Raw genomic sequence first — 23,354 nt, 5'->3', positions numbered from 1 at the left:
TGTTCTTGTTTTCAATCATAAAAGAACGTCATTGAATCGTATATTTTTCATTACAGTTATAATACAAGTTTACATAGCATTATATTATAATTAATATTACTTTAATCACCTAAAAACTAGCCAAAAAATAATGAATCACCAGTCAAGAGAAATCAATGAACATCAACCATTCATGTACCCTAAAAATCCCTCACTCGGTTTGTTTATAAAGAAATTGTAATTGTTCCACGCGAGCACCGTCGTTAAAAAAAATATATCCATTTTTTTCGAAGAGAAAAAAAGACGTGAAAAAAAAAACAAAACCCCTCTTTCAAGGAACCTCTGTATCAATGAACTACGTCATTGATTTGAGACAAATTTAACAATCGATAAAACCAAAATCTGAGACCGCTCCGAAGAAGAATTAATTTTAAAAAGTCTCACTGGTCTAATAAAACCTTTGCTGCTGTGAATAATTTCCGTACTGGTTCTGCTGAGGATAGCTAATAGGGGCAGGACCAGATGCCTGCTGATATTGATTCTGATTGTGGTACATCTGGGGATACTGGGGCTGCTGGATATGACTCGGTGGTCCATATTGCCCCTGATTCGTATTTCCATAATTACCCTGTTGATTATAATTATTATATCCATTGTTCATGGTCATCGGATTCCCGTAGTTCTGATTGTTGAAGGACGGCTGCTGATTAAACTGATTTCCAAATTGATTGGGCACTATTCCACCAGCAAACGGCACAGGATTGTGATGTTGGGGCTGAGAATGTTGAGGGTTGGGTGGCATATTCATTTGCATGTTTGATATGGGATAGCCAGAGGCCGGGAAGTTCTGGGGAATGGAGATGCTCGTGGAGCCTGGAGGAGCGGGATCCTTGGTCTTTTGAGTTAAGTCCTCCCTGCTGGGGTTAATGTGGCTCTTCACCACATATTTGTTGGGCAAATCGCCCATGATATTGGCGATGAGGCGTTTGGTCTCGTTGAGAATGGCGGTGGGATCGCTGGCCTTTGTCCCTTCCTTGGGGGACCTAGACCTCGATCTCGACCAGGACCTTGACGATCCAGACACTGGTGTGTGTTTCCTCGCCTTCTCACTCTCCACCACGTTCTTATCAGCGGCTTTATAGATATCCTCGTATGAGTAATCGTCGTCGTCATCAGACAGATCGATCTTCCTCTTACTCTCCTCCTCTTTTCTCTTTTTCTGCTCCTCATCGTCATCAGCGAACATGTCCAGCTGGGGCTTCCACTTGGAACGATCATCATCTGTAGGATTGTGTCCACCTTTTCTCGTAGAGAACGGTGAGATACTCCTCCTGTGCTTAGCATCATCCTCACGAAGTGCACTCTCATCTCTAGAAGAGGAAGTTCCCCCGAGATTTACAAATCCCCTGAGTTTCTCCACTCTAGCGGGATCGGAGGCCTCCAGCTTCTTCAAGAAATTAATTAGCCCATGTTGTTCATCAGTTCCAAGATCCTTAAAGTTCTGCAGAAGATCCTTGAGGTCATTATCAGTAAGATTTTCCATTCTCCTGGCATGTGCCTCGATAGGATCAACCACTGCTGTCGGAATATTCACCTCTACCTCAACTTCTTTCACTACCTTCGGGTCTTTACTCTCCTTGACAAGAGTAGACTCTGGGGTTTTCACCGGAGCCACTTCCACTCCAGCACTAGCTGTCAAGCTCTTCACAAAGCTTGCAGCTGTCACCGGTTTATCAGAATTCTTCGACGCCTCCGCCATCCCCACAACAGCATTGATCAGCGTCTCCAGCTCATCCTGAGACACATTAGTCCTGCCCTGAGCAATCAGAGCTGCTGCAATTTGCTGAGCAATGGCTACTTTATCCACCGCCCCCACTCCCGGCACCCTCACAGGCTCGGACTTCACTAAAGGTACATCAATCGTCCTTGCGAACACCGATCTACTAGCAAATGACGCCGATATCTGCTGTCTAATCTCCAAGGCCTCCTTCTTCCTCCTCTCCTCCTCCTCCGCTCTCTTCTTCTTTTCCTCGGTGGCTTTGTGCAATAACTGGGCAATATTTGTAATGGCGGACTTGGTCGGGGCAATTGCCATTTTCTCAATCATTCCCGCAAACAATTGGCCCTTAAGTTTCTCCTTCACCGTTTCAAAAAGAACGGCTACGTCCTCGTCCTGGAGCAGCTCCTCCGCAGAGTTGGGCTTGGCCTTCTCCGCGGCGAGCGCCCTCGACAGAAGGGAAACGACCTTGGGTCCTAGAGACCCCAGCTGACCCTCCAGGGCAGTCAGCAGACGAAGGAGACCCACCACCTCCAGATCCTCCTTCAAGGAGTCCTCCTTTGGCGGTGGGGACGGCGACTTCTCCTTCACGATGTACGAGTAATGACGTGTGGGACGCGGTATCGGTCGCGGCGGGGGATAATAAGGTCGATACGTTGGCTTTGCGCGAATGTAGCTGTACGCATAGTCCCGCTCCTCCCGATGACGTTCGTACGGATCTGGTCTCTCGATTTTTGCTGTTTTCAAAGTCCCCACGTACTCCACATCGTCATCACTGTCTACGTGATGACGCAGCCGCTTTGGTGGGGTCAGACGAATGTCTTTTTCGCGCTTTGGGGGCGTCTGCCACTTGGATTCCGGGGGCTTGTCCTCCGGGAGTTCCAGACGTTTGCGAATCTCCTCCTTCCGGGCTGAGAGCTGTTCATTGTGAATCTCACGCATTCGTTTATTCCAGAAGTCGATCCACTCGGGCTTGAAATCGTGTTTGCTCGGATCTTTGCCGTCTGCCTGGAGCTCCTTGTAACGACGATTCCAGAATTTCTTCCACTCGTCGGGATACGACGGGTGTTTCTCCGGATTTTTCTCGTGGAATTTTAATGCTCGATCCAGCGTCTCCTCGGCTCGACGAATTTGCTCCCGAAATTTGTCCCACTTATCGCGCTCGCGCAGCGGCGCCGGGGATCGTGAACGCGAACGACGGGATTTGGAGGAACGGTAGCGAGGACGATCACGACTAATGGAACGTGGAGACCGCGAACGTGAACGTGAACGCGAGGGGGATGGCGAGGAGGAAATGGAGGATAGGGAGGAGAGGGATTTTGTGTCGTCTGAGGGGCGAACCTTCTTTATTTCCTCAGGTTTGCGGTTCAACTTTTCTTTCGAAAGGATTCGAATTTTGAATTCCCTAAAAGAAAATTTATTTTGATTATTTTTGAGTCAAATGATCTCTAAGGGGTGACTTAAACGTTTGTCGATTTTTTTGTACAATGAGAGAACATCTCAGAGATAGTTAGAACGAAAATTGAGACTCTTCCGGTGCTAAAATCGTTGAATTGATTCAACTTAATTATTTGGAACTTATTCACTTTCATACAAAATTTATTCCTCCGCTGGGGAACAATTATTTTTGCACATAAATTATTTAAAATGATATTGTTCTGTTTTCTCTCAGTGTACAAATCACATGCAATTTTTGTTAGAATTATCACGAACATTCTGTTCCTGGGAAAGAAAGTTCTAATTATTCAAAATCAACTACTCACGATTTACTAATGTCTGGTTCAATCTTCTTCGGGAATGCCTTATCCAAATTACTCTCTTCCTTCTTCGATTTACCCTCACTCTTCTCCTCCGTCGTAACATCTTAACCCGAAAAAACATTAAGACAAGAAAACATTGAATGAGTGAACGAATTAAATAAATCATCGAACACCCCACAATCTCCACTAAAAAAAATGAAGAATCACACGAAATATAAAATAAAAATTCACTCACCTTTTTTATCACCGCTAATTTCTGCCAATTTCTCATCAAAGTTTGTCACCCATCTCACATCGTAAACTTCCATAAACGTTACCTCCGGTGTTTCCCTGTGCACGTAGGAAACAACCGAATTATTTATGTTTCAATTCTGTGAATCATTCATGTTGATAAACAATTCTACAACTAGATATTGTTACGTCTAGTGAATAAAGACATTGATTTTTGGGTGTTGCAGACGAGCCAAAAATTCCGTCGTAAGAATTGAAAAAAAATCTACTTTCAATTTTATTATTATTTATTATTAAAATTTTTTGGGCTCTCTAACGATCAACTCAATGATGAACTCAATGAGTTACCGTTCCTCAAAAGTAAAAAAAAACATGATGATTAAAAACACTCGTATTATTTTCCTATTTTATCACCTGTTGATCGGAAAAATTTTGTTACGAACAGACAAAAAGTTATCAAATTCTCCACTTACCTAAAATGAAAGTCCTGATATACATTCTTGATATACTGCATTTTATTCTTCTCAAACTGTCCCTTATCCACCAACTGCGGCTGTAATCTACCGAATTTCTCTTCAATTTTCTTTGCAACAAGTACAGATATTTCATTAGCACCACGTTTATAATTCTGTGTCCTCGGTAATTCCGTGATAGCCCTCGATATTGTCGGAAAATGTCGATTCAAATAAGTAATACGATGATTATAACTCGTAATGTGGGCCATAACTGTTCTCGGATCTCCACGTTTATCACACAAAACGCAAGTGTAGCTCGGCTCGCAAGATTCATTATCAACCAATTCTAACAAATATTCGAGTCCAACCAATGGTGAGCTCTGATGACGATCAAGGGAGGTTTGAATATTGGTTGCACGTGTTATCTGGTCCTCCATGCCTGGTGGTACTGGTTCACCAGGTGCCAAGGAGTCTGAAATCGATACTTGACCTGATCCCGACGACTTGAGGTGATCCTTCTTCGACCAGAGGGACACTGGATAAGGCCACTCATCGAGCTTTATCTTGTGACGACTCGAGGTGTTGTGGGAGTGAAGTTTGTGGGCACCGAAGAGGGCTATGTTGCAGATGTGGCACCATATGTCGGAGTCCTCGGTGTGTGAGTACACGGGACGCAGTGTGCCATCTTCGGCGGTTACACTGCATCGCATCAAACGCTTACGATCACTGTCTTCCTGAAAGCCAGAGAGTTTGGGTCAAACGATGAGTGTCGGTGATTACTCGGCTGTCGTTGTCAATTTGCTTTGTTGAGGGGCGGCTGGTGATTGTGGGGAGTGGTAAACACGATTGATCAATCAATAGCTTGAATTCATGACCAACATTTTAACGTGACGGGATGAATTCTGTTACCATGTTACAGGTGACTCAACTCCGATGTGAGGCGGTTAAAAAGTGAGGTCAACTCACTTACAGTTTCCATTTCTGATGAATATCTCAGAATCGAGGAGTGATGGAAGGATTTCCCCTCAGACTTTTTTGTAGAAATTATTTTTATGAACAAAAAAGATCGTGATGGAAATTTCACCATTTGCTGTCATTTTTGAGATATTAATCAGGACAGGAGGCTGGAGGTGAGGAAGTAGACAACTTCATTATTAGCTGTTATGGATAATGTCTCCGGATCTAAGAGAGATACAGAAATTTGCAATCTGCACTTGTTATGGAGGGGTCGAGATATGCAAAAAAGGTCATCTATTTTGTTATCTCTTTTAAATTCGGAAATATTCCATGAAATCTTTGCTGAGGATTGGTTCGCCTGCTTTCAGCACTTGCTTGCAGAATTCATACACCAGGAGTAAATGGCCAAACCGATCAACTAAATAATTGCGGAATAGACATTCAGAACAACTCGATAAATCATTTTTGCATATAATTTTTGGTTGTTTCAAAAATGGGTAGACAGACAAATAATGCAACTTTCAATGGACGAAAAAAATATATTTCACGTTCCACCACTCCACCACTGAAATAATAATGGATTAATTTCAATTAATCAATCATTAATCAGTAGTAATTGATTACGTGTTAATTTTTCCACGCAATTATATTTCGAGTGAGAAGTAATTAATCGAACATTTGGAAGAATTAATATCACTAATTAACCACAATAAAGGCCTCACGAAATAAAAACATTCATACTTATGTGACTCTCCAGCAAACAGATCTTCATTGTTGAAGGTGATAATAATCTTCAATTAAATATTCATGTACCTTTTCTCGCTCTTCCTCAGACAAATGCGATGCATTTCGTCCCTCAATATCGAGGTCATCAAAGTTCTGCATTCTGGAGCTTTTCATTTAAGCCACCATCGATAAAATCACCTGAAAATACAATATTATCCAAAAATGACGTGAATAGTTGAATCACTAAGAGTGGAGAAAAAAAATCATCTTACGTTCCATCTACTTACCCCATCAATTAATAATACTTAACTCAAATATTTAATGTACTAAAACAATGAGAAATATGAGGAATGTAAATTGTCTGATGATAAATCTCAACATTACTACTGAAATATTAAAATGTCATTTTGTGTTTTTTTTTCCTTTTTTCAATTATCTTAATCTTTTGAATTATTATATGGATTTGCTAGAAGGCAGTGAGCACCATTCCAGCTTACTTACCAAGCTTAACCTCATTATGTCATAATTAACAATATATTAAACATCAAGAACCCACAAAGTATCACAATATAGTAATTTTTTCTGAATCAGAAACCACTAGGGGTGAAAAACACCCCAAGGAGTAGAATTAAGCACAATTTGATAGAATTTCGTCAATCATATCTTAAATAAACGATATTCAGGGTACACTGGATATATCCACTTTCATCTCAAATTCACCGACAAATGAATATTCACGTTTTCTTTTTCAAAAAAATTCTTGAAATCAACAAAAAATCACGTAGGGACGCCGGTGGGTCCTTTATTGCCCTCGAAGGCACCCAACGCATCATCTGGAGACTTACAAATTAACGAAGAGTATGCAGTACTACTTCAATTAATGTTAATTACTCACCAGAAGGATCGATATCACCGTGAGCCAACAGTATTTTTATTCTTTTAAAACGCGTTGAGATTAATTTTGGAAAATATAATATTCACTGTGGGGTCCTGCTAATAGTAAACTATGGCGGCCATAGTGGTTTGCGAAGAATGAGGTAAAACAAGGCTTACCCTCATGCCTGTTGCACATGCGCATTGCCTCCAGTCTTGCCAATCTTCGAAGAGCATGTTTACATATCATCCGCCGGTAAAGTCAATCCCATGAATCACGTATTCGTCTGTAGATACCCAACAGATAATAGCTTTTTGCCAAATTAACTAGTTCTATCGTTTTTACTGAACTTGAAATGTTTCGTCAGTTTCTCATTTTTTTAAATAACAAATCCAACCTGAGCTTGGGCGACAGGTTGATAAAAGTTGATGTTTATCAGTGGTTTCAATAATTATAATTCCTCATTAAAATCCCCAATTGCGAATAATAATAAAATGAAATCGAATTATCTCTCGTATAGCTTTATTTCTTCAATTATCGTACTGGCAACTGATCACCATTCTTCACAACACATCGTCATCAACAATAGGTCAATGTACTTTGGACCTTCAAGTGGCAAGTGAGTCGTCCTTATCACTGCACTGTGCATTCATGCTGAAGGCCGTGTCAGTGCTCGTCTCACTTGTGATGCTTTCATTGAAGCTCTGCTTTTTGTGTGAAGGATCATTCATTTCCCTCATTAAGCCCGCCATGTCATCGTCCGGATCAATTTCCTGATTATTACTGACAACATCGATTTCCATGGGGTTTACATCAGAGCTCACAGGTTGCGAACACTTGATCTCTTTGATGAACTGGAGACAAGAGACAATGATGCGTCCAGTAGTTTTCAGAAGTGCAACGATTTATTTGAATCAATTTGATGTATCTGTTGTTAAACTGAATACTCTATTACCTTCATGGGCTCTAGTGTACAGGGAGGTGGCAGATCCATGTGGAAGACACAATTCGAGTCGAAGACGACTGGAACTGGCTCGTGACACGTTATGTCAGCTCTTTTAGCTCCACACGCTTTGAATAATACCTGACGTTCGTCCTGTAATAATGGAGTCAGTGATAATCAGGATGCTTTCTCCGGCATAACATTGGACTTTCTCAAAATATAATTTAAAAAATGATACCATTGCATAGAATTTAAATAACGATATTGCAATTAAATTACACACTGGGCAAGACATTTTAATTATTGTCCATCAGAACGAGCCCAGGTTAAACGCGACGGTTGATAAACAAATTTACCAGGAAATGAAAAAATCAGAAAATACTCCTGGTCATAGTCCTCACCTTTAGTATATGTTTTCTGCAGTGTTTGGCGGCAGGGAGGGTCCTCTCCCCACATTTGACTCCGCCCTCAGTGAAAATACACTTGGGGACACTGGGAGGCTTCTGGGGAAGTCCCTCAGAGTATCTCGCTCTTCTCTCGATAGATTTTTTGTACAAAATTGCCTCGACTCCACTTTTGCGATGATAACTGTTCAAAGCCTTCAATTTTGCGTAGATTTTTTTCTCTTTGGGTGTGTCTTTAGATTGGTTATAAATACTACCTGATGAAGGAGAAGAAAATGTTAAACATTGAATAATCCTAATCTATATATTAATTTTTTTATAATCCATAAAATATTAATTAATTTTGGGACAACTCACAGAGGGTCTCCTTCTCACTCTTCACAGCGTGGAGGTATCTTCTCCGCTTCTCACGCAACATGTATTGGAGTCTCTTGAACTGCTCGATGTAGAGGGACTGGAGTTTTATGAGTTTCTCACGAGCAATGTAAATACCCTCCTCAGCTGTGTAGATCCCCGCGTGCCTTAAATAATTTATGCTAATTTAATGGACGAATAATTGTTGCTCTGAAGGTGCAAATAAGCAGTTACTGGTGGGAACATTGTTAAGATTTTTAAGAAACATAACAATGATTGTTAAAAATTCTAGGAAATTAATGTGCCTATAAAGGAGAGTCACAAAATATCGTCATTCAGGATTCAAGTTTTTTTTATGAGGAAATTAATCATTTTTGAATCTCCGCTGTCTGAAATTTTGCGATTATGTCAATGCTTTTGTTGTGGTGATGACTGTGAATGTATGCACTAGCTGAAGCAAACTAGCATCAACATTTTCTACTGGCTCTGGCAAGTGGATCAGGATTACTATTGCGTATAAAAATACAATCGTTTGCACTCAATACCGACTACTTTTGCTGATTGGACAATAACAAATGGAAAATTATTTACTACGATGAGAAAATCCATCATCAAGCATCTGAGACAGCCGATTATGACAATGGAAACGTCAATTAACTCACTTGAGGGGATCTTCATTGAAACTGCTGAGGGACTCGTTGTCACTGTCATCTAGGAATGTCCCTCGGAGGGCATCAGAAGCCACTGTGGGCTCCACATCACTGTCTGATGAGCTAGCGTAATCCAGTATATCACAACAGCTTGAGTTCACTTTGGATGCGTCAATTTCATCTTCAAGAAGATATTCAATGAGAAATTTAGAGGGAAATTGTGGTTGGGTGAACTGATTTGTTAACAGATTAAACAAATGAATTAACGAATTAAATTTTCATAAATGGCAGGAGCCATGACAAATATAAATTAGAATAATGACACAAGTTTTAAGATTTCCCCTGATACTCACTGAATGGGTCCAAAGCTTTGATTGTACTCCTCTCGCCAGCTTTATCTTCACCCACATAATGCTTCAAGTTCAAGAGATACCTCTCAGGATTCTCCGGCAAAATTCCCTTCGACGTGGATTTCATTCTGGCAATGAGAGCCTTCCGCGTGTGTTCAGGGCAGTAAGCCACATCTCTCCTGTCCATCCGGGGAGCGGGATGACAGCATCTCTTGGCACTGGTGTTGTAAACAAATGCACATTGTTTGTAAGGAGCAGTTGGATCGTGGAGAATGTGCTTTGGACAGAGGGAGAAGCCCTCGATAGCCTGGCCAGAGCAGTCCCACGAGGTGTAGCTACACTTTTTCCATAATTTCTGGCGTTTCTGAGTTATTCCTGAGACTGTTGGTGGTGGATGACTGCTTGCTGGATGATTCATCTTTTCTTTTCAACAGTAATTACTGACTTGTCTGCATTCGTTACTAGTTCTGGTCAGTCAGGAGATCGAGGATTGACGTCTAGGTCTATCACATATCCACTTTATATAGTGATCAAAACATTTATCACTCCGGATTGCATTGTTATTAAGGCTTGGGCCTGAATCTTGAATGACTGAATGCTGCTCGAACACTGATCTGCAAGATGTAGCTCTCACGAGAATAAAAAAAATGGCGGAAGCTATAGTGTGGTATTTTACCGAACTGTACCAACGATTATAGGGGAGATTGCTGACGCTTATGGAGAAGCTTCCAGGCCACAATTCGTAGTGTTGGCGCATGAACTACAATGGTGAACGTACCTGTTGGTAAGGCATTCCCCCGGAGCACGTAGCATGACATTCGGGGCAGCCGATTTGCGATTGTTCTAGGGCTCCGGGAATATTCTAACGTCGATTTTTTCGTTTTTTGCGTTTTTCTTGGCTCCTACAGCCAAAAGACTTCCAGCCCAGCTAGCCACGTTCTTCGTGTTGATGCCTTACCGACAGGCACGTCGTAGTCGCTCCATAAAGCCTCCTATAAACTTTGTCAGCGATATCAAAGGTTGACAATACCTCCCCTGTATCATACCTTACTGTACATCAGATCACAGTAAGCCCCCTTTCGGTGCCCGAATAAACCTCCCTTATATACTGCACGTAGTATACACACGTATATCTCTAGCGTGGACCAGCTGACACCCTGAAATCGTCGTTCTTGTCCATTAGAATTGTCTGAACAATACAACCCCAAGTTCTCTCATTTTGTCTTTTTGGTTCATCAAATTATCCTCGAGTGATTGTTATATTCTATCTGTGCACCACTAACGTTATCAATGATTTCCTTGCAGTCGCATAACCAGGTAAGTGATGCAATAGATGTGTGCCATAATTTTTTGGGTTCATCATTGAAGGTCTATTGTTCATATATTTACTGGTTTTTATGTGAATAACTAGGATATTGGGCTTTTCCTTTTGTCCTGATGTTTTGATTATTTATTTGACAAAGTATTCGTGGAAAATCCGTGGGAGTCTTCCGACATAACCAAAGAATCTCCTGTCTGCACCAGGAATGAAGCAAATCAGTGACAAAATGAGGATATGCTCGTCATTTCTCACTTCATTATCATTGGACTATGTAAATGAGGGAAAGAAGATGATGAATTGAATTTTTCTGGATTTTTTCACCAATGTCATCGTCAAAAAAATTTGAAGACGTGTTGACAATGTCAGCAGTTTCTGCAATAATTGCGCAGTTATCAAATGCCTTTATTTATGTTCCTGGCGATGTAGCATTATGAATGATGAACTACCTTAATAATTTCCCTGTTTACTCACACATATATAACATTAAAAAAAGGAATTTGCACTCATTATTTAACTCTGTTTCTCCATGACAATGTAGGTGTTATACCACCTTACCCAGTTGACTTCAGCCTTCACACCGCTAACCTCGTACTCATCACGTCTGAAGACCCATTCAAAATCGTCAACCCCATCCCCCCCGGAGGTAATCTGCCAAGAGAGCCTCCTGGAGGCTGTTAAGAACTGCACAGAGCTTCCCCTGGAGAATCTCAACATTAGGGCCATCTCCGAGGCTTCGAGATTGCTGAAAACAGATGCCCACAGGATTCTGAAGAGAGTCAACAGGGTACCCAGGGCTCTGGGAGAGCCCTGCAATGGCTGGAGGATTTCCTACGTCTCGGGCTCATCATTTTCAGATAACAAACGAGGTTTGTCTTGTACTTACGATCAATTGCATGGAAACGTTCTTCTGCTGGCTGTGCCCACGTCCAGGGACATCCTAGTTCGTGGCTTTAAGACCCATCGAAATGTCAACGCAGAAATAGAGAGGAATCCTTCGCTTTTTGGGAGATTGAGGACTTGGATTGGACTTTCCAAAACCAGTGTAAGTCGATCCTCAATATTTCAGGATTTATACCTCATTTTTGCTCTGGAATGTAAACATGGTGGCGTATGGACAAAAAATAACCATCAAAAGAATATTTGTTCATTCCCACACCCAGAAACGAGCTGGTAAAAATTCTGGTACCTTACTCTGCTCAATTCTTCATATTTTGTCACCAGGACGGAAAGCCAAAGGTTTCGATTGACGGTGCAGACCTGGAGAACCTAAAGAACATTCTGAATGACACAGATCTTGCCCCAGACGACAAACAACGCGTTAAGATTGCATTTGCCGAGGGTTATGTTGCGGGAAATGGCAGAAAATCATCGGATCGTAAATTCAAGTGGTTAAAAACTCTTCAACACGTGGTGCTGACAGCTGTCGGTCTTCTCATACTCGGCGCGATCATGGGTACGTACAAATGTTAGTATCACACGCATTAACTATTTTTTTGTATTCCTACTGGTTCATACGATCTTCAAATCCATTTCTGAATTCTAGTAAATGAAAAAAAAAAATATAGAAATATTTGATGGATAATCGCAACCAATGGGATATAAATTTTATGCAATTTTTTTATGCAGTAAAAAAACGGGAATAATGGATTTGAAGTTTCCAGTTAATTTTTATGATTTGTTTATCATCTGTAGATATTTCATCCTTGTTATTATTATTGTGATGGCTACGAGGAAATCTTCTGCATTACCTGAAAATATTGATGATTTTACATCAGCGAAACAATTCGATTTTGATTTCATTTTCTCTCCCCTGTCGACAAGTATGAGCCAGGCTAACCCCACAATCCTCACCTACCACAATTACTCTGAATTTTCCAGACATTCCATGATGACAGCTCTTCGTTTTACCCCATCCTCCCCGCAATTTTTTTCAAACAAAAAAAAATAAGTATAAAATAAAGGTCACGAGCCAGAGATTTTTCGAATCGTCTGTAGCTCTTCTATTTCTCCCTGGTGTTAAAAATAAAAAATGTTTTAAATATTTTTCGTTCGATTTTTATGTCCAAAATTGAAAAAAAAATATCATGGAAAATACAATTTCTCCTGCAGCCAGCACTAACGGCAGTGTCTTCCGCATCCAGTTGGGCTCTCACTCAGCAGTGAATCCAGAACAAATTTCAGTGACCTTCGCCGATGTCAAGGGCGTTGCTGAGGCGAAACAAGAGCTCGAGGACATTGTGGAGTTCCTGAAGAATCCAGAAAAATTCTCAACACTCGGTGGTCGCCTCCCCAAGGGGGTTCTTCTGGTGGGTCCCCCGGGCACAGGGAAGACTCTGTTGGCTCGTGCCGTTGCAGGTGAGGCCAGGGTGCCGTTCTTCCACGCAGCGGGATCGGAGTTCGACGAAATCCTCGTGGGCCAGGGGGCGCGCAGGGTCAGGGATCTCTTCAAAGCGGCCAAGGAGCGTGCGCCCTGTGTTGTATTCATCGACGAGATCGACTCCGTGGGGGGCAAGAGGACGTCCTCTGTGATCCATCCATATGCCAATCAGACGATCAATCAGTTGCTGTCGGAGATGGATGGGTTTCATCCGAATGAGGGTGTCATCGTTCTGGGGGCGACCAATCGTAAGAATGATCTCGATAAGGCCCTTCTGCGACCTGGGAGGTTTGATGTGGAGGTTTATGTTCACAAGCCTGATATCAAGGGGAGACGGGAGATCCTTGAGCTGTATCTGTCCAAGGTATTGGCGAAGTCCACTGACATTGAGTTGCTGGCTAGAGCAACCACTGGATTCACGGGCGCCGATATCGAGACTATGGTTAATCAGGCAGCTCTGAGGGCTGCTGTGGAAGGGGCAGAATACGTCACCATGGATCACCTACAGAAGGCTATGGAGAAGGTCGTCCTGGGACCGGAGCTGAAGGGGATGATGCCGGATAGCGAGGAGAATGCTATTACTGCTTATCATGAGGCTGGACATGCTATTGTTTCGTATTATACGAAGGACTCTATGCCATTGTCTAAAGTCACCATAATTCCCAGAGCAGGATCCCTGGGGCACACGAGTTATGTACCGGCTAAGGACGTGTTCCACAATACTAAAAGTCAGCTGCTTGCCTCGATGGACTCCTCGTTTGGTGGACGAGTTGCTGAGGAGCTAATTTTTGGACCGGAAAAAATAACAACAGGGTCGGCTGCTGATCTCCAAAGGGCCAGTGAGATTGCTGCCAGTATGGTAAAGAATTATGGGATGAGCGAGAAGGCTGGATTCAGAACTCAGTATGAAGAGAAACCAGAGTACAGCCCCAGCACCAATGAAGTCATCGATGGAGAGGTAAAACGACTGCTCCAGGAATCATATGACAGAGCTAAAAATATTCTCAAAACTCATGCTAGAGAGCATAAGTTACTAGCCGAAGCCCTTTTAAAATATGAAACCCTCGACGTTGAAGATATAAAAGCCGTTATAAATGGTAAAACACCGAAAGCAGAGCCAGCTAATCCCGAGAAAAGACCGTCACCGATCATCGATGTCCCTGGCAACGTCATGTAACGCTAAGACTGAAGATAACACCTGGGCTAGACAAAAACTGATTTGGTAAAAGATAGAAAATTTAATCTCCTGAAGAAATTAACGAATAACAATGTCAGGATTGTTTATTGCTATCGAGGGGCATAGAGGATGCCCTGAGGTGAGTTTAGCAACGCTGTGACAGCATTCGTTGACAACAAAAGCTTACGAAATTCGTTGAAGGGACGAGTTAAAAAATTTAATTTCATTGTTTAGAGAAGATCTCGAGGAGAAGTTTTCGAGAAAAAATTCGCAAGTATTTTATTTAGCAAATATAATTTTCGATAAAAATGATTTTGACATATTTTTTGGTAGAATACATAGTTTTTGAAATTTTTGAATTCATATCCAATTCAATAGGAAATTCAATGGGAAAAAATTGAAAAAAAACTGGAAAACTTGCGGGAGTATTTCTGTGTGATGAGAGTAATGAAAATTTTGTACAGTATATAATAAATAAATATTAAAAAATAACTATGGACATTTACATTGAATGTTGATGTTAATTTTAGATGAGAATATTTATGTTTTCACCTTCTTCTCTTGTGAAATAAAGGATTTTAGTCTTCCTGCTGGATTCTCAATTCTTTTAAAATAACAAATAGATTTTTCAATAAAAAATTAATTGTTTTAACAATGGATGACTGATGGACAATTCGATTGACAAATCCGCTATGAGGGGATAAATTTCTGTGACTGGATAATCATTTAGGCCATACAATTGTTAACTCTTTATTTCATTCAATATTGATAATTATAAATTATACAAAATTATATATATTTATTTATATTTTATCCATTAGTTTCCCCTACCTATTCTCGTATCTTCCATTTTCATCAGTTCCCGCTCATTTACTCGGTCTTGGTAGTTTTTTCAATCGTTAATTAACTAAGTGTGGTACAAATTTAGTAACATTTGGTGCATGTACTAATTAATTCATTAATTTTTGTTAATTTATTCGAGTGAGAGAAGAGAAAAAATAAAGAGAACCCATAAAATCCCCTTTGTTATTAAAAAAAATTCAAAACGTCAAGTTACTTCACACAAAATGTTATTAGAGAAATTTGGCGATGAATTGAAAAAATTCAATCAATTGCGTGAATAAACTTTTAATCAAAAAAACGGTGAGAGCAGAAAAATTGGTCTTTCCAATTCTTCTTTCACTAGAACAATTAATATAGTAATAATAACATCCAAAAGTATTTTAACTTCAACAATTACTCTGTAGAACCCAAAGATCAACGACTATTAATTAATTCATATTACACTTATTTAGCGATATTTTGTTGTTCGAAGAAAAGCAAAGGAAATTTGTTTTTTAATTGAAAAAAAAAATTGTAATTCTGCCAGACTGTCGCAAAACACTCGGAAATTAGGGAGAAAATATCACAGCCCAGCAAATTATTAAATTAATTGATTAATTAAATAATTAATAATAGGAGGATAAATAATAAAACAATAGGAAAATAACTTGAATTCTCAATTGTTCTTTAATATTGAAAAATGTATTGTTTAAACATAAAAAAGCATCGTCTCTCCTCACATCGCATACAAATTAATTATTTATACAATTAACAAAAATCTACAAATATACAGACATCGGGATTCGACAATTAACCAAACGAATACCTCCCAAGTTTTTTATAGCTGAAAATTCTTCGATTATCTCGATGGGAAGTGATTCTATTGGAAAATGTGATAACATATTTTTCACGGCAAATCTAATCCTTTACAAAAAAGAATTAGCATATTTTTACGATAAAATTACTCCCCGTCGAGGTAAATCGCAATGAAAATATACTGTTTCGCAAGGTGATTGACGTTGTCTCCTGAAACAATCACGCAATGACCGCAATTATCTCTATAGCGAGTGGTCCCACCAAAAAAAGTAAAAAAAACTTTTTTGTCGAGCATGATATTCGCCATAAAAAAGGTCTAGACACCAATTTTCGTTGAGCCACTCTCTGTGGATATAATCGCCAAGGGAAAACCCTAAAAACTATAAAATACAATTTTCATCTCTTTCCTGTTGTGATTAATTAATGAAACTGTCCTACACCTGTGATTAATCATTTTTCTATTGCATGCAACACAATTTATTCAATTTTTTGTTCTTATACCATTGATCGAATTGACCTCAAATACTCGTTCCAAAGTTAATTTTTAATATTTATTTCACTTAATAACTGATTAATTTTACATATTAACTATGTAAATTATCGACAAAAGATTTTCATTGGTAGATTTAAAAAATTTGTCAAAAATTCATTTATCTAAGACTCATTTTATTTTCGTTTTTCCATTCGTATAAAAAGGATTTCTTTAATTGTTTTTTAAGCTCGATTAATTAATTCGTAGTCATTGTTTATCATTTTTGAATGTTAATTGAGTCAAAATCGATCTATGGTTTTTGGGGATATGCAGTTCTACCTACTGGACACACTTTCGTTTACATTTTTTTAAATATTATTTTTTTTTCTCCTCGTTTATCATAAATTCAACTATTTCTTTCACGACGAATCCCGATTATATGATTACAATTAGATATAGCTAGTACGTTTGTGCGTGTAACTGTAGGTAAATCATTTTTTCATGTGTCTTTTTTCTTATGGTGATGATTTTTATATCCAAAATCCAGTCGAATGAAGGAATGAATTACTGCAGATAAACTTGAGACGAAAAAATTCTCCAACATTTTTTCTTTCATTCAGTCGTTAATTAATTAGAAAATGGCAATCAATTAACTAGAAAAACTGTCGGTGCGGGTGTCTTAAGCGTATTTTTTCTGTAAACAATTCATTTCTTCACTCCACCGTTACAACCAAAGCCAATGAAAATAATACATTTTTTTAAAAACTTTACAAACGTCAACATTTATCATATCGTCAATCATTTGAGCCCAATTAACGTTACAACGTTCATTAAAAACATTTTTTCATCGATTTGAATAATTAAAATCAACGTTAATACACGAAAAATACACTCGTGAACGATATACCAATTGCTCCGCAATTATTTGTCCCCCGTAAATCGAGAAAATACGAAGAAAAAGCCTCACAAATTTCGACATATTCTTATCTTGAATTAGTTAAAAATTTTCATTGCACAAAATCAACCCAAAGTACTCGAAATACCGCTGACATTCAACCTTATGACAGTATAAAATTAATTTGTACAGAAGAAAGGATATCTAATGATCATCGTAATTACGAAATGCCCCTGTCTCACGCGCAGTCATTAAAAAACATTGGAAAAAAGAACATTAATTAATCCTTAATAATCTCGAGGTCCCAAGCTGGTCCATTAACATCATCGCAAAAAACAATTCCGTTTATCTTCCAAATTTTAAGTCTTTCGAAAAGAAAAGTTTTAAAAAAATTGATGTTAAAATTCAGGCCTAAAGGGAGCGGGTTTTCGCGTGCCTGATTATCTTGCTAATGAAGGCAATTCCCTTGAACTGCATTTATTGGCGAATGACATTGAATCTCCAATGACAGTAAAGACAAGCAGAATCGAGGAAGGGCCACCTCAGGCCTGAATCTCTGAACTGAGCTGTTGCATGACTTTTTTTTATTGGAAAACAATTATGAAGAAGGAAAATTCAACGGAAAATATTAGACGCGCATTTTTTTATAAAAAAAAAATAAAGATGTCACTTCATAAATCAGACGTTTTTAATCTCCAGGACCTCGCCAATTGTCAATATTTATAAAAATAAAATACATATTTGACATTTTCCATTCGACTCTCATATCCAACATAAAAAAAATTGTCATGCAAAACCCCAATTCTCCCCACGTCAATCGATTTGGGACCAAAATACTTTTCATCACTTATAGATCAAAGTGAAAATACACAATTATGTTTAATAATTCCACCACATTCGTCGGGACTGCCCCCTCACCCTAAATGAATTTTTAAAAAATCCAATTGATATTTTCCCTCTCCCAAAATTTGGCAGTGTTGTCATGTTTATCATCTTAATACAAATAAACCCGACGTGGTTTTGCACAGCGATTTAACGAGAAACTATCACATTCCTCATCATATTTTTGTAGTAGTGAAATCCTTTTTTTCACAGCCTGCCTTTCCTAAATCCTCAGTTTCCAAATTTCGAGTTAGAGTGATAACAGAGGAAATCACTATCCTCATTTTCCCGAGATTTTTCTGTAGCATTTGTTAATCAGCAAATTATAAATCCAAAGGCCGGCCACTCTCCTAAACTGACCCCCAACCCCATAAAACACTCCTTCATTCAAACCCCAAATAACGACTTCTCATCCCCTCTCAATATGTCCCTCACCCCCGGCTACAGTCACATGAAAAAAATGTCTTGGAGACTATATTGACGAAAAATGACTGTCATTGTTTTTTCGCAAATTATGATTGTCCTTGATGGACTGAGGATCGAGAAATTTTGTTCTTCGCTTCTCTAACACCCCCTAAACCCTGACACCCCTCGGACTTCCCCTATTATCACTCTACTGACACTGGCTGTCCTCAACGATTGCCATCGACCCCAATAAACAATGGTCCCAGTACCTCATCAGCCTGGAACTCCCCCTCAAAATTCTCGAGTGGATCGAGCTCCTCCTCGCCCCCCTCACCATCCAGAAAATTTGTCTCCAGCAGATCACTGACTCCCCTCCCCGCCCCACCGCCCTCACCCCTGAGATTAAGCGAATTCAAAGTGGGACTCGACAGCATAGGCTCATTGCTCTCCCTGTAAACCTGTGGTGTATTTGGAAATGACCTTGACCCACTACTGTCATCATAGCCTCCAGGATAAGCCACACCCCCTCCAGCAATACCGGCAGTAACATCTACAAGAATCTGGCTGCCTCCAGACAATGGAGTATTCGTAAAACTTCTTGCACTGATGCCCCTCTGAATGTCCTCCACTTGATCCTGCTCCAGGGATGCCTCAACAATTCCCCTATTCAGTCCCAGCCCCTCCCCCTGGCTTTCCAACATAATTCCAGAGCCCGTAATAATATGGTCAGACCCATTGTCCATAATGTTGAGGCCCTTTCCAGAATCCTCATCCAGTAGATCGAGTATTTTCGTGATATTCTCACTGGATATTTCCTTGTCCTCCATGAGAAAGGCCTGATCTTCACCCATAAAATTGGCATCAACTTCGTCCAACAAACAGGTGGACCCAAAATCATTGAATTCACTTGGAACTGGAGTGGGCGCCACTGATGAACAACTGGATGCATTGAACTGATAGATCCCTTGATATGGGGTCGACGTCAATGATATGGGTGACATTAGCGTTGGATTGACCATTCTGTGAAGGGGAACGGATTGCGATCTGGAGAAATTATCTCCAAAGTGGGCTTTAACTCCATTGAAATATTCACTGATCTCCTGATCGTCTGGTTTCGACCGTTTATGAATATTCTTTATCTCCTGGAGATTCTCCTGACTAGGATAATTGATCAACAGTTGTTTCTGGGGATTTAGGTCACTGGAGAGGAAGGTCGTACAGAGGGCCTTGCCAGCGGGCCCCACTTGTACCTCGGCCGATGATTTTCCAGATATTCCAGACGTTCCAGACGTTGGAACGACGAATGTCGTGTCATCATTTCTGGACGAGTAACTCGCTGAACAACTAGCAGACCTGTTGAAGGGCTTCTGAATGTTAGGCCCATTACTGGAGGATCTTGAGGAACGACATGGCGCCATTGTACTTCTGGAACGTGGCACTGGAGTATTGCGAGGGGAGACAAATGGCGATGCATTGGCTGAATTTGGTTTCGATGCTGCGCGACCATTAGGGGTTATATTAATTGGCGAGTGAGGACCCGGTGATATTGGAGTGAAATTGAATATTCTTCTACGTGTATTTGGGGACTGAGGAATTGTTGGCAAGGTCACAGCTGGAGAATGCTCAATGACATTGGTCTCGAAGCTCACACGTCTCCTGGATTGATTGGTTTGATTTAACAACGATGGCAAGATCTTCTCCTCTTTCTGGACCTCAAGGCTCCGCTCCAGGGATTGCTGGGCATTTCGGACCCTCGGGGCCTCACCTGGAAGCTCACTGGAGGGCCCTGGAACCGTTGAATTTTTGAGATTCTGTTGGAGAATCAGACGCAGCTGCGATACTTTGTCTGATCGCGATGGCATCGGTATCTCGGGTATCGGCACCTCAGCGTCTGAACTCGAGGAGCTCGATTGCTGGAAATACTGTAGAAGCTCTTCCTCGGGCTCCTGAGAATTGTTACCACCGTTCAGGTAATCGTCCAGGGCTCCTGGATCTATTGTGCAGAGTTTTGAGGTCTCCAGAAGTGAAATTTCGTCCTTTATAAGAACCTCTTGGGCCTCCGCTGGAATCACTGCTGGAGCCTTTCCATTGGTCTTTCTCGATGGCTGGAGAGGCTTCAGGGTGTCAAGATCGATTTTCTGGAGTTTAGATTTCAATATATTTGGGGGTACTACAGTTATTTTACTCGGGGCTCTGGAATTTTTGGAATTCTGGTGACTTTTATCCTCTGTTTTTGGGGATTTCTCCGTTCTCTGGAGTTTCTCGGGACTCATGTCGGGATTCTGATTGTCATCGAGACTTGGACGTTTTCGGGAATTTTTGGGGCCTGGCTTTTGGGCCTTATCGTCTACGGGTGAGACGCCGTTCGAAGACAAATCGTCGTTGTTAATTGAATTTTTATTATCACAGTTTAATTGTAGTGAGACCGACTGCTGATTCGATGATCTCGGCAGTTTTCTAGACCGATTTGAGGTAGCTGGAGGCTGTGGTGGGTTTGTGGATGATTTTGGTGTTGTCGTTATAACTGGGGATACTGGTGTTTTTTGTTTTTTGGATTTTTGAGTGATAGGCTTTGTTGTACCTTGGTCAATTTTTTCATTTTTACCCTGGTGCTTTTGATCCCGTGTGTGCTCACGCTGCTGGAGTTTCTTCTGGAGCTGGAGTTGGGCCTCACGAAGTTTTCCGGGTTTCCCAGCCACTGGAGTCACGGAGAGACTTGGCGGCGTCTCTGGAACTGGGGGCGATTCATTGGTTTTAAGGCTGTTGATCTTTTTCAGAATAAGGGGACTTTTTTTCGTGGTACCTTTTGGGGTGGAGGGAAGGGTGTCACCGGTGGCACTTAGAATACAGACGGCTGCCAGCGATTGGGTGTCGACGCAGATGTTCTCAACGAGGTGGCGAGCCAGGGCCGCTAGGTTTGGAAACTTCAGGCCCAGGACTCCCTCCGCCCACTCTCTGATCAAGGTGGAAGCTGCTCCCAACATCTCCTCGGTTATTGACTCGTCAAATTCGTCAGCTTCCTGAGATTTCCAGACAAGCAATACAATTATTCTCATTCAATTCGCCATTAGAGAAATTAAAGACACCAATATATACAAGTGAAATCAATGAAGGGGAAAAATAACACTAAATAATAATAATATAACGTGAATATCACCTGAATCTCCTTCACACTGGGCAACGCTGGTACCGCTAGTTTCACGCTCTTCCTCATTCCAGCATAACAATATCTCGACTGTCCCCTAACCCCAAGCCTCCTGGGCCTTACCCTAGGGTACACCTGCTTCATAACCTTTCCAAAATCCGCAGTGCTCAACGGTTTCATCGAGTTGATATGACAGAATGTGTTGTACTCGTCGTACACCTCTTGTTTGGGCAACGAAACATCGGGATCCTCCTCGAGGTGAGTCCTGATCCACATGATGGTCTGATGGATCTCGTACCTGTTGCCCAGGGGATTGAGTGGCTGCCGGAGAGGATCCACCGTTCCTGGGCCATTAGTCAGGCAGGAGGGTAGCTTGAGATAAAGCAGAAGCTTCTCCTCGACCCTGAGCTGCTCCACCCGGAGGAAAACCTCCTGGACCTTCACCTTCGACTCCTCTCCAACGGCCTCCTCAATGATCATCCGAATTTTCTCCTGTTTTCCATGATTGGCATTCATTCCACCACTGAATTTTGCGGAGATTATGTCCTGGAGGAGGTCCGACGTGTGAAATCCATTAGGCACCCTCTGGTGGGGATCGTTGATCCCAGGTGCAGCACCAGCTGCATCCGGACCCAAAGAGACAATATTTCTCGTGCCATTCTCGTGTGTCTCAGCTCTCTCCTTCTTTATTCTTCGTGTCTCGAATGCACACGCCTCGTCTTTGTGGCCCTTGCTCATCTTCAGGGGCACGACTGACCCCCTCAGGTCGATTCTCACCCCTCCAGGGTAGTTAATCAATTTACCAAATTTTTCACTTCTCTTTTATCGGATTTTTTAAAACAAGAGATTAGGTGCAGCTACTGGTGATCTGGGGGGATGTGTTCGGGGATAGGGGGACGGACATTATTAGCAGGTGCACTGGTGAACTACTTGTTGGCATCTCCTGGGTGAAGCACTCCCGGTTTTTGATTGAAGAACACTCGGGGGGTTAAGGTGAGGGCTTCGCCGGGGATTTTAGGGGCTTTCAGAAGGGGGGCTTGCCAGCGCGAGCGACCACTTGGGAGGATTATGCACTGGGGGACAGAGTCACTCGAAATTGACGGTTTTCGGTGGTTTTTCGTGAATTTTTCGGTGTAAATGGTTGAAACAACTCGCAAAGATGCTCCATTTGTGAGTTCTCGGGAGGCTTTGGGGATTTTCGGACGGCGGCGCTGGCAGCAGTCTGGGGAGTTCTAGGGATTTTTTGAGTGAAAGCCGGTTGGAGATGACGATTAAGAAATTTGAAAAGGATGCTTGAATCAAACGAAATTCACTCCTGTGGAGATAGCCGAAAGGTGATTGCTTTTCGCAAAATAAACAAATTCTATCGTCCTCACTGATCGGAAAATGTTTAATTAGTTTCTCATTTATTTTTAAATAAATAATCAAAAATCTAATGTGGGTTTGATCGACAGATTAGTACAAATTTATATGGTTCAATAATTTCCCTTCATATCGATGTAGAATCGTTTGTAGGTCAATGATTTATTTATGTAATTATTGACCAGTGGAACATATGAGCATATGAGGCTACGCCTGTGGC

General features: G+C 41.0%; 4 protein-coding genes across 8 annotated transcripts; 1 reads left to right on the top strand and 3 right to left on the bottom strand.

Moving 5' to 3' along the window:
* Positions 1 to 2: 2 nt before the first annotated feature.
* On the bottom strand, positions 3 to 6,926 carry LOC135166958 (uncharacterized protein CG7065-like). 3 transcript variants are annotated; one of them, XM_064129738.1, is made up of 6 exons: positions 6,781 to 6,926; positions 5,901 to 6,083; positions 4,221 to 4,936; positions 3,752 to 3,846; positions 3,520 to 3,619; positions 3 to 3,161 (listed from the first exon to the last, which is right to left on the bottom strand). In XM_064129738.1, exons 3-6 carry the CDS (start codon positions 4,910 to 4,912, stop codon positions 428 to 430), a joined length of 3,621 nt encoding a protein of 1,206 aa, XP_063985808.1. In that variant the 5' UTR covers positions 4,913 to 4,936; positions 5,901 to 6,083; positions 6,781 to 6,926; the 3' UTR covers positions 3 to 427. The 3 variants fall into 3 exon arrangements, with proteins under 3 accessions (XP_063985808.1, XP_063985807.1, XP_063985809.1); XM_064129737.1 differs by having other exon boundaries at positions 5,973 to 6,083; XM_064129739.1 differs by lacking the exon at positions 5,901 to 6,083 and having other exon boundaries at positions 6,781 to 6,923.
* Positions 6,927 to 7,264: 338 nt separating this feature from the next.
* On the bottom strand, positions 7,265 to 10,376 carry LOC135166975 (KAT8 regulatory NSL complex subunit 2). 2 transcript variants are annotated; one of them, XM_064129765.1, is made up of 7 exons: positions 10,239 to 10,376; positions 9,464 to 10,074; positions 9,123 to 9,291; positions 8,464 to 8,627; positions 8,104 to 8,363; positions 7,715 to 7,855; positions 7,265 to 7,613 (listed from the first exon to the last, which is right to left on the bottom strand). In XM_064129765.1, exons 2-7 carry the CDS (start codon positions 9,876 to 9,878, stop codon positions 7,368 to 7,370), a joined length of 1,395 nt encoding a protein of 464 aa, XP_063985835.1. In that variant the 5' UTR covers positions 9,879 to 10,074; positions 10,239 to 10,376; the 3' UTR covers positions 7,265 to 7,367. The 2 variants fall into 2 exon arrangements, with proteins under 2 accessions (XP_063985835.1, XP_063985836.1); XM_064129766.1 differs by lacking the exon at positions 10,239 to 10,376 and having other exon boundaries at positions 9,464 to 10,124.
* Positions 10,377 to 10,637: 261 nt separating this feature from the next.
* LOC135166963 (ATP-dependent zinc metalloprotease YME1L) lies at positions 10,638 to 14,921 on the top strand. Of its 2 annotated transcripts, none has more exons than XM_064129748.1 (4): positions 10,638 to 10,777; positions 11,320 to 11,823; positions 12,003 to 12,234; positions 12,891 to 14,921. In XM_064129748.1, exons 1-4 carry the CDS (start codon positions 10,751 to 10,753, stop codon positions 14,333 to 14,335), a joined length of 2,208 nt encoding a protein of 735 aa, XP_063985818.1. In that variant the 5' UTR covers positions 10,638 to 10,750; the 3' UTR covers positions 14,336 to 14,921. The 2 variants fall into 2 exon arrangements, with proteins under 2 accessions (XP_063985818.1, XP_063985817.1); XM_064129747.1 differs by having other exon boundaries at positions 12,003 to 12,246.
* Positions 14,922 to 15,060: 139 nt separating this feature from the next.
* Positions 15,061 to 22,947, bottom strand: LOC135166959 (DNA-binding protein RFX7). The gene is made up of 3 exons (XM_064129740.1): positions 21,785 to 22,947; positions 21,431 to 21,647; positions 15,061 to 21,361 (listed from the first exon to the last, which is right to left on the bottom strand). The coding sequence occupies exons 1-3, from the start codon at positions 22,508 to 22,510 to the stop codon at positions 18,855 to 18,857; spliced, it is 3,450 nt and encodes a 1,149-aa protein (XP_063985810.1). The 5' UTR covers positions 22,511 to 22,947; the 3' UTR covers positions 15,061 to 18,854.
* Positions 22,948 to 23,354: the final 407 nt, after the last annotated feature.

The sequence above is a fragment of the Diachasmimorpha longicaudata genome, chromosome 10 (assembly GCF_034640455.1).
Source record: "Diachasmimorpha longicaudata isolate KC_UGA_2023 chromosome 10, iyDiaLong2, whole genome shotgun sequence".
NCBI classification, from domain to species: domain Eukaryota; kingdom Metazoa; phylum Arthropoda; class Insecta; order Hymenoptera; family Braconidae; genus Diachasmimorpha; species Diachasmimorpha longicaudata.
This window is presented reverse-complemented; position numbering and strand designations above follow the sequence as displayed.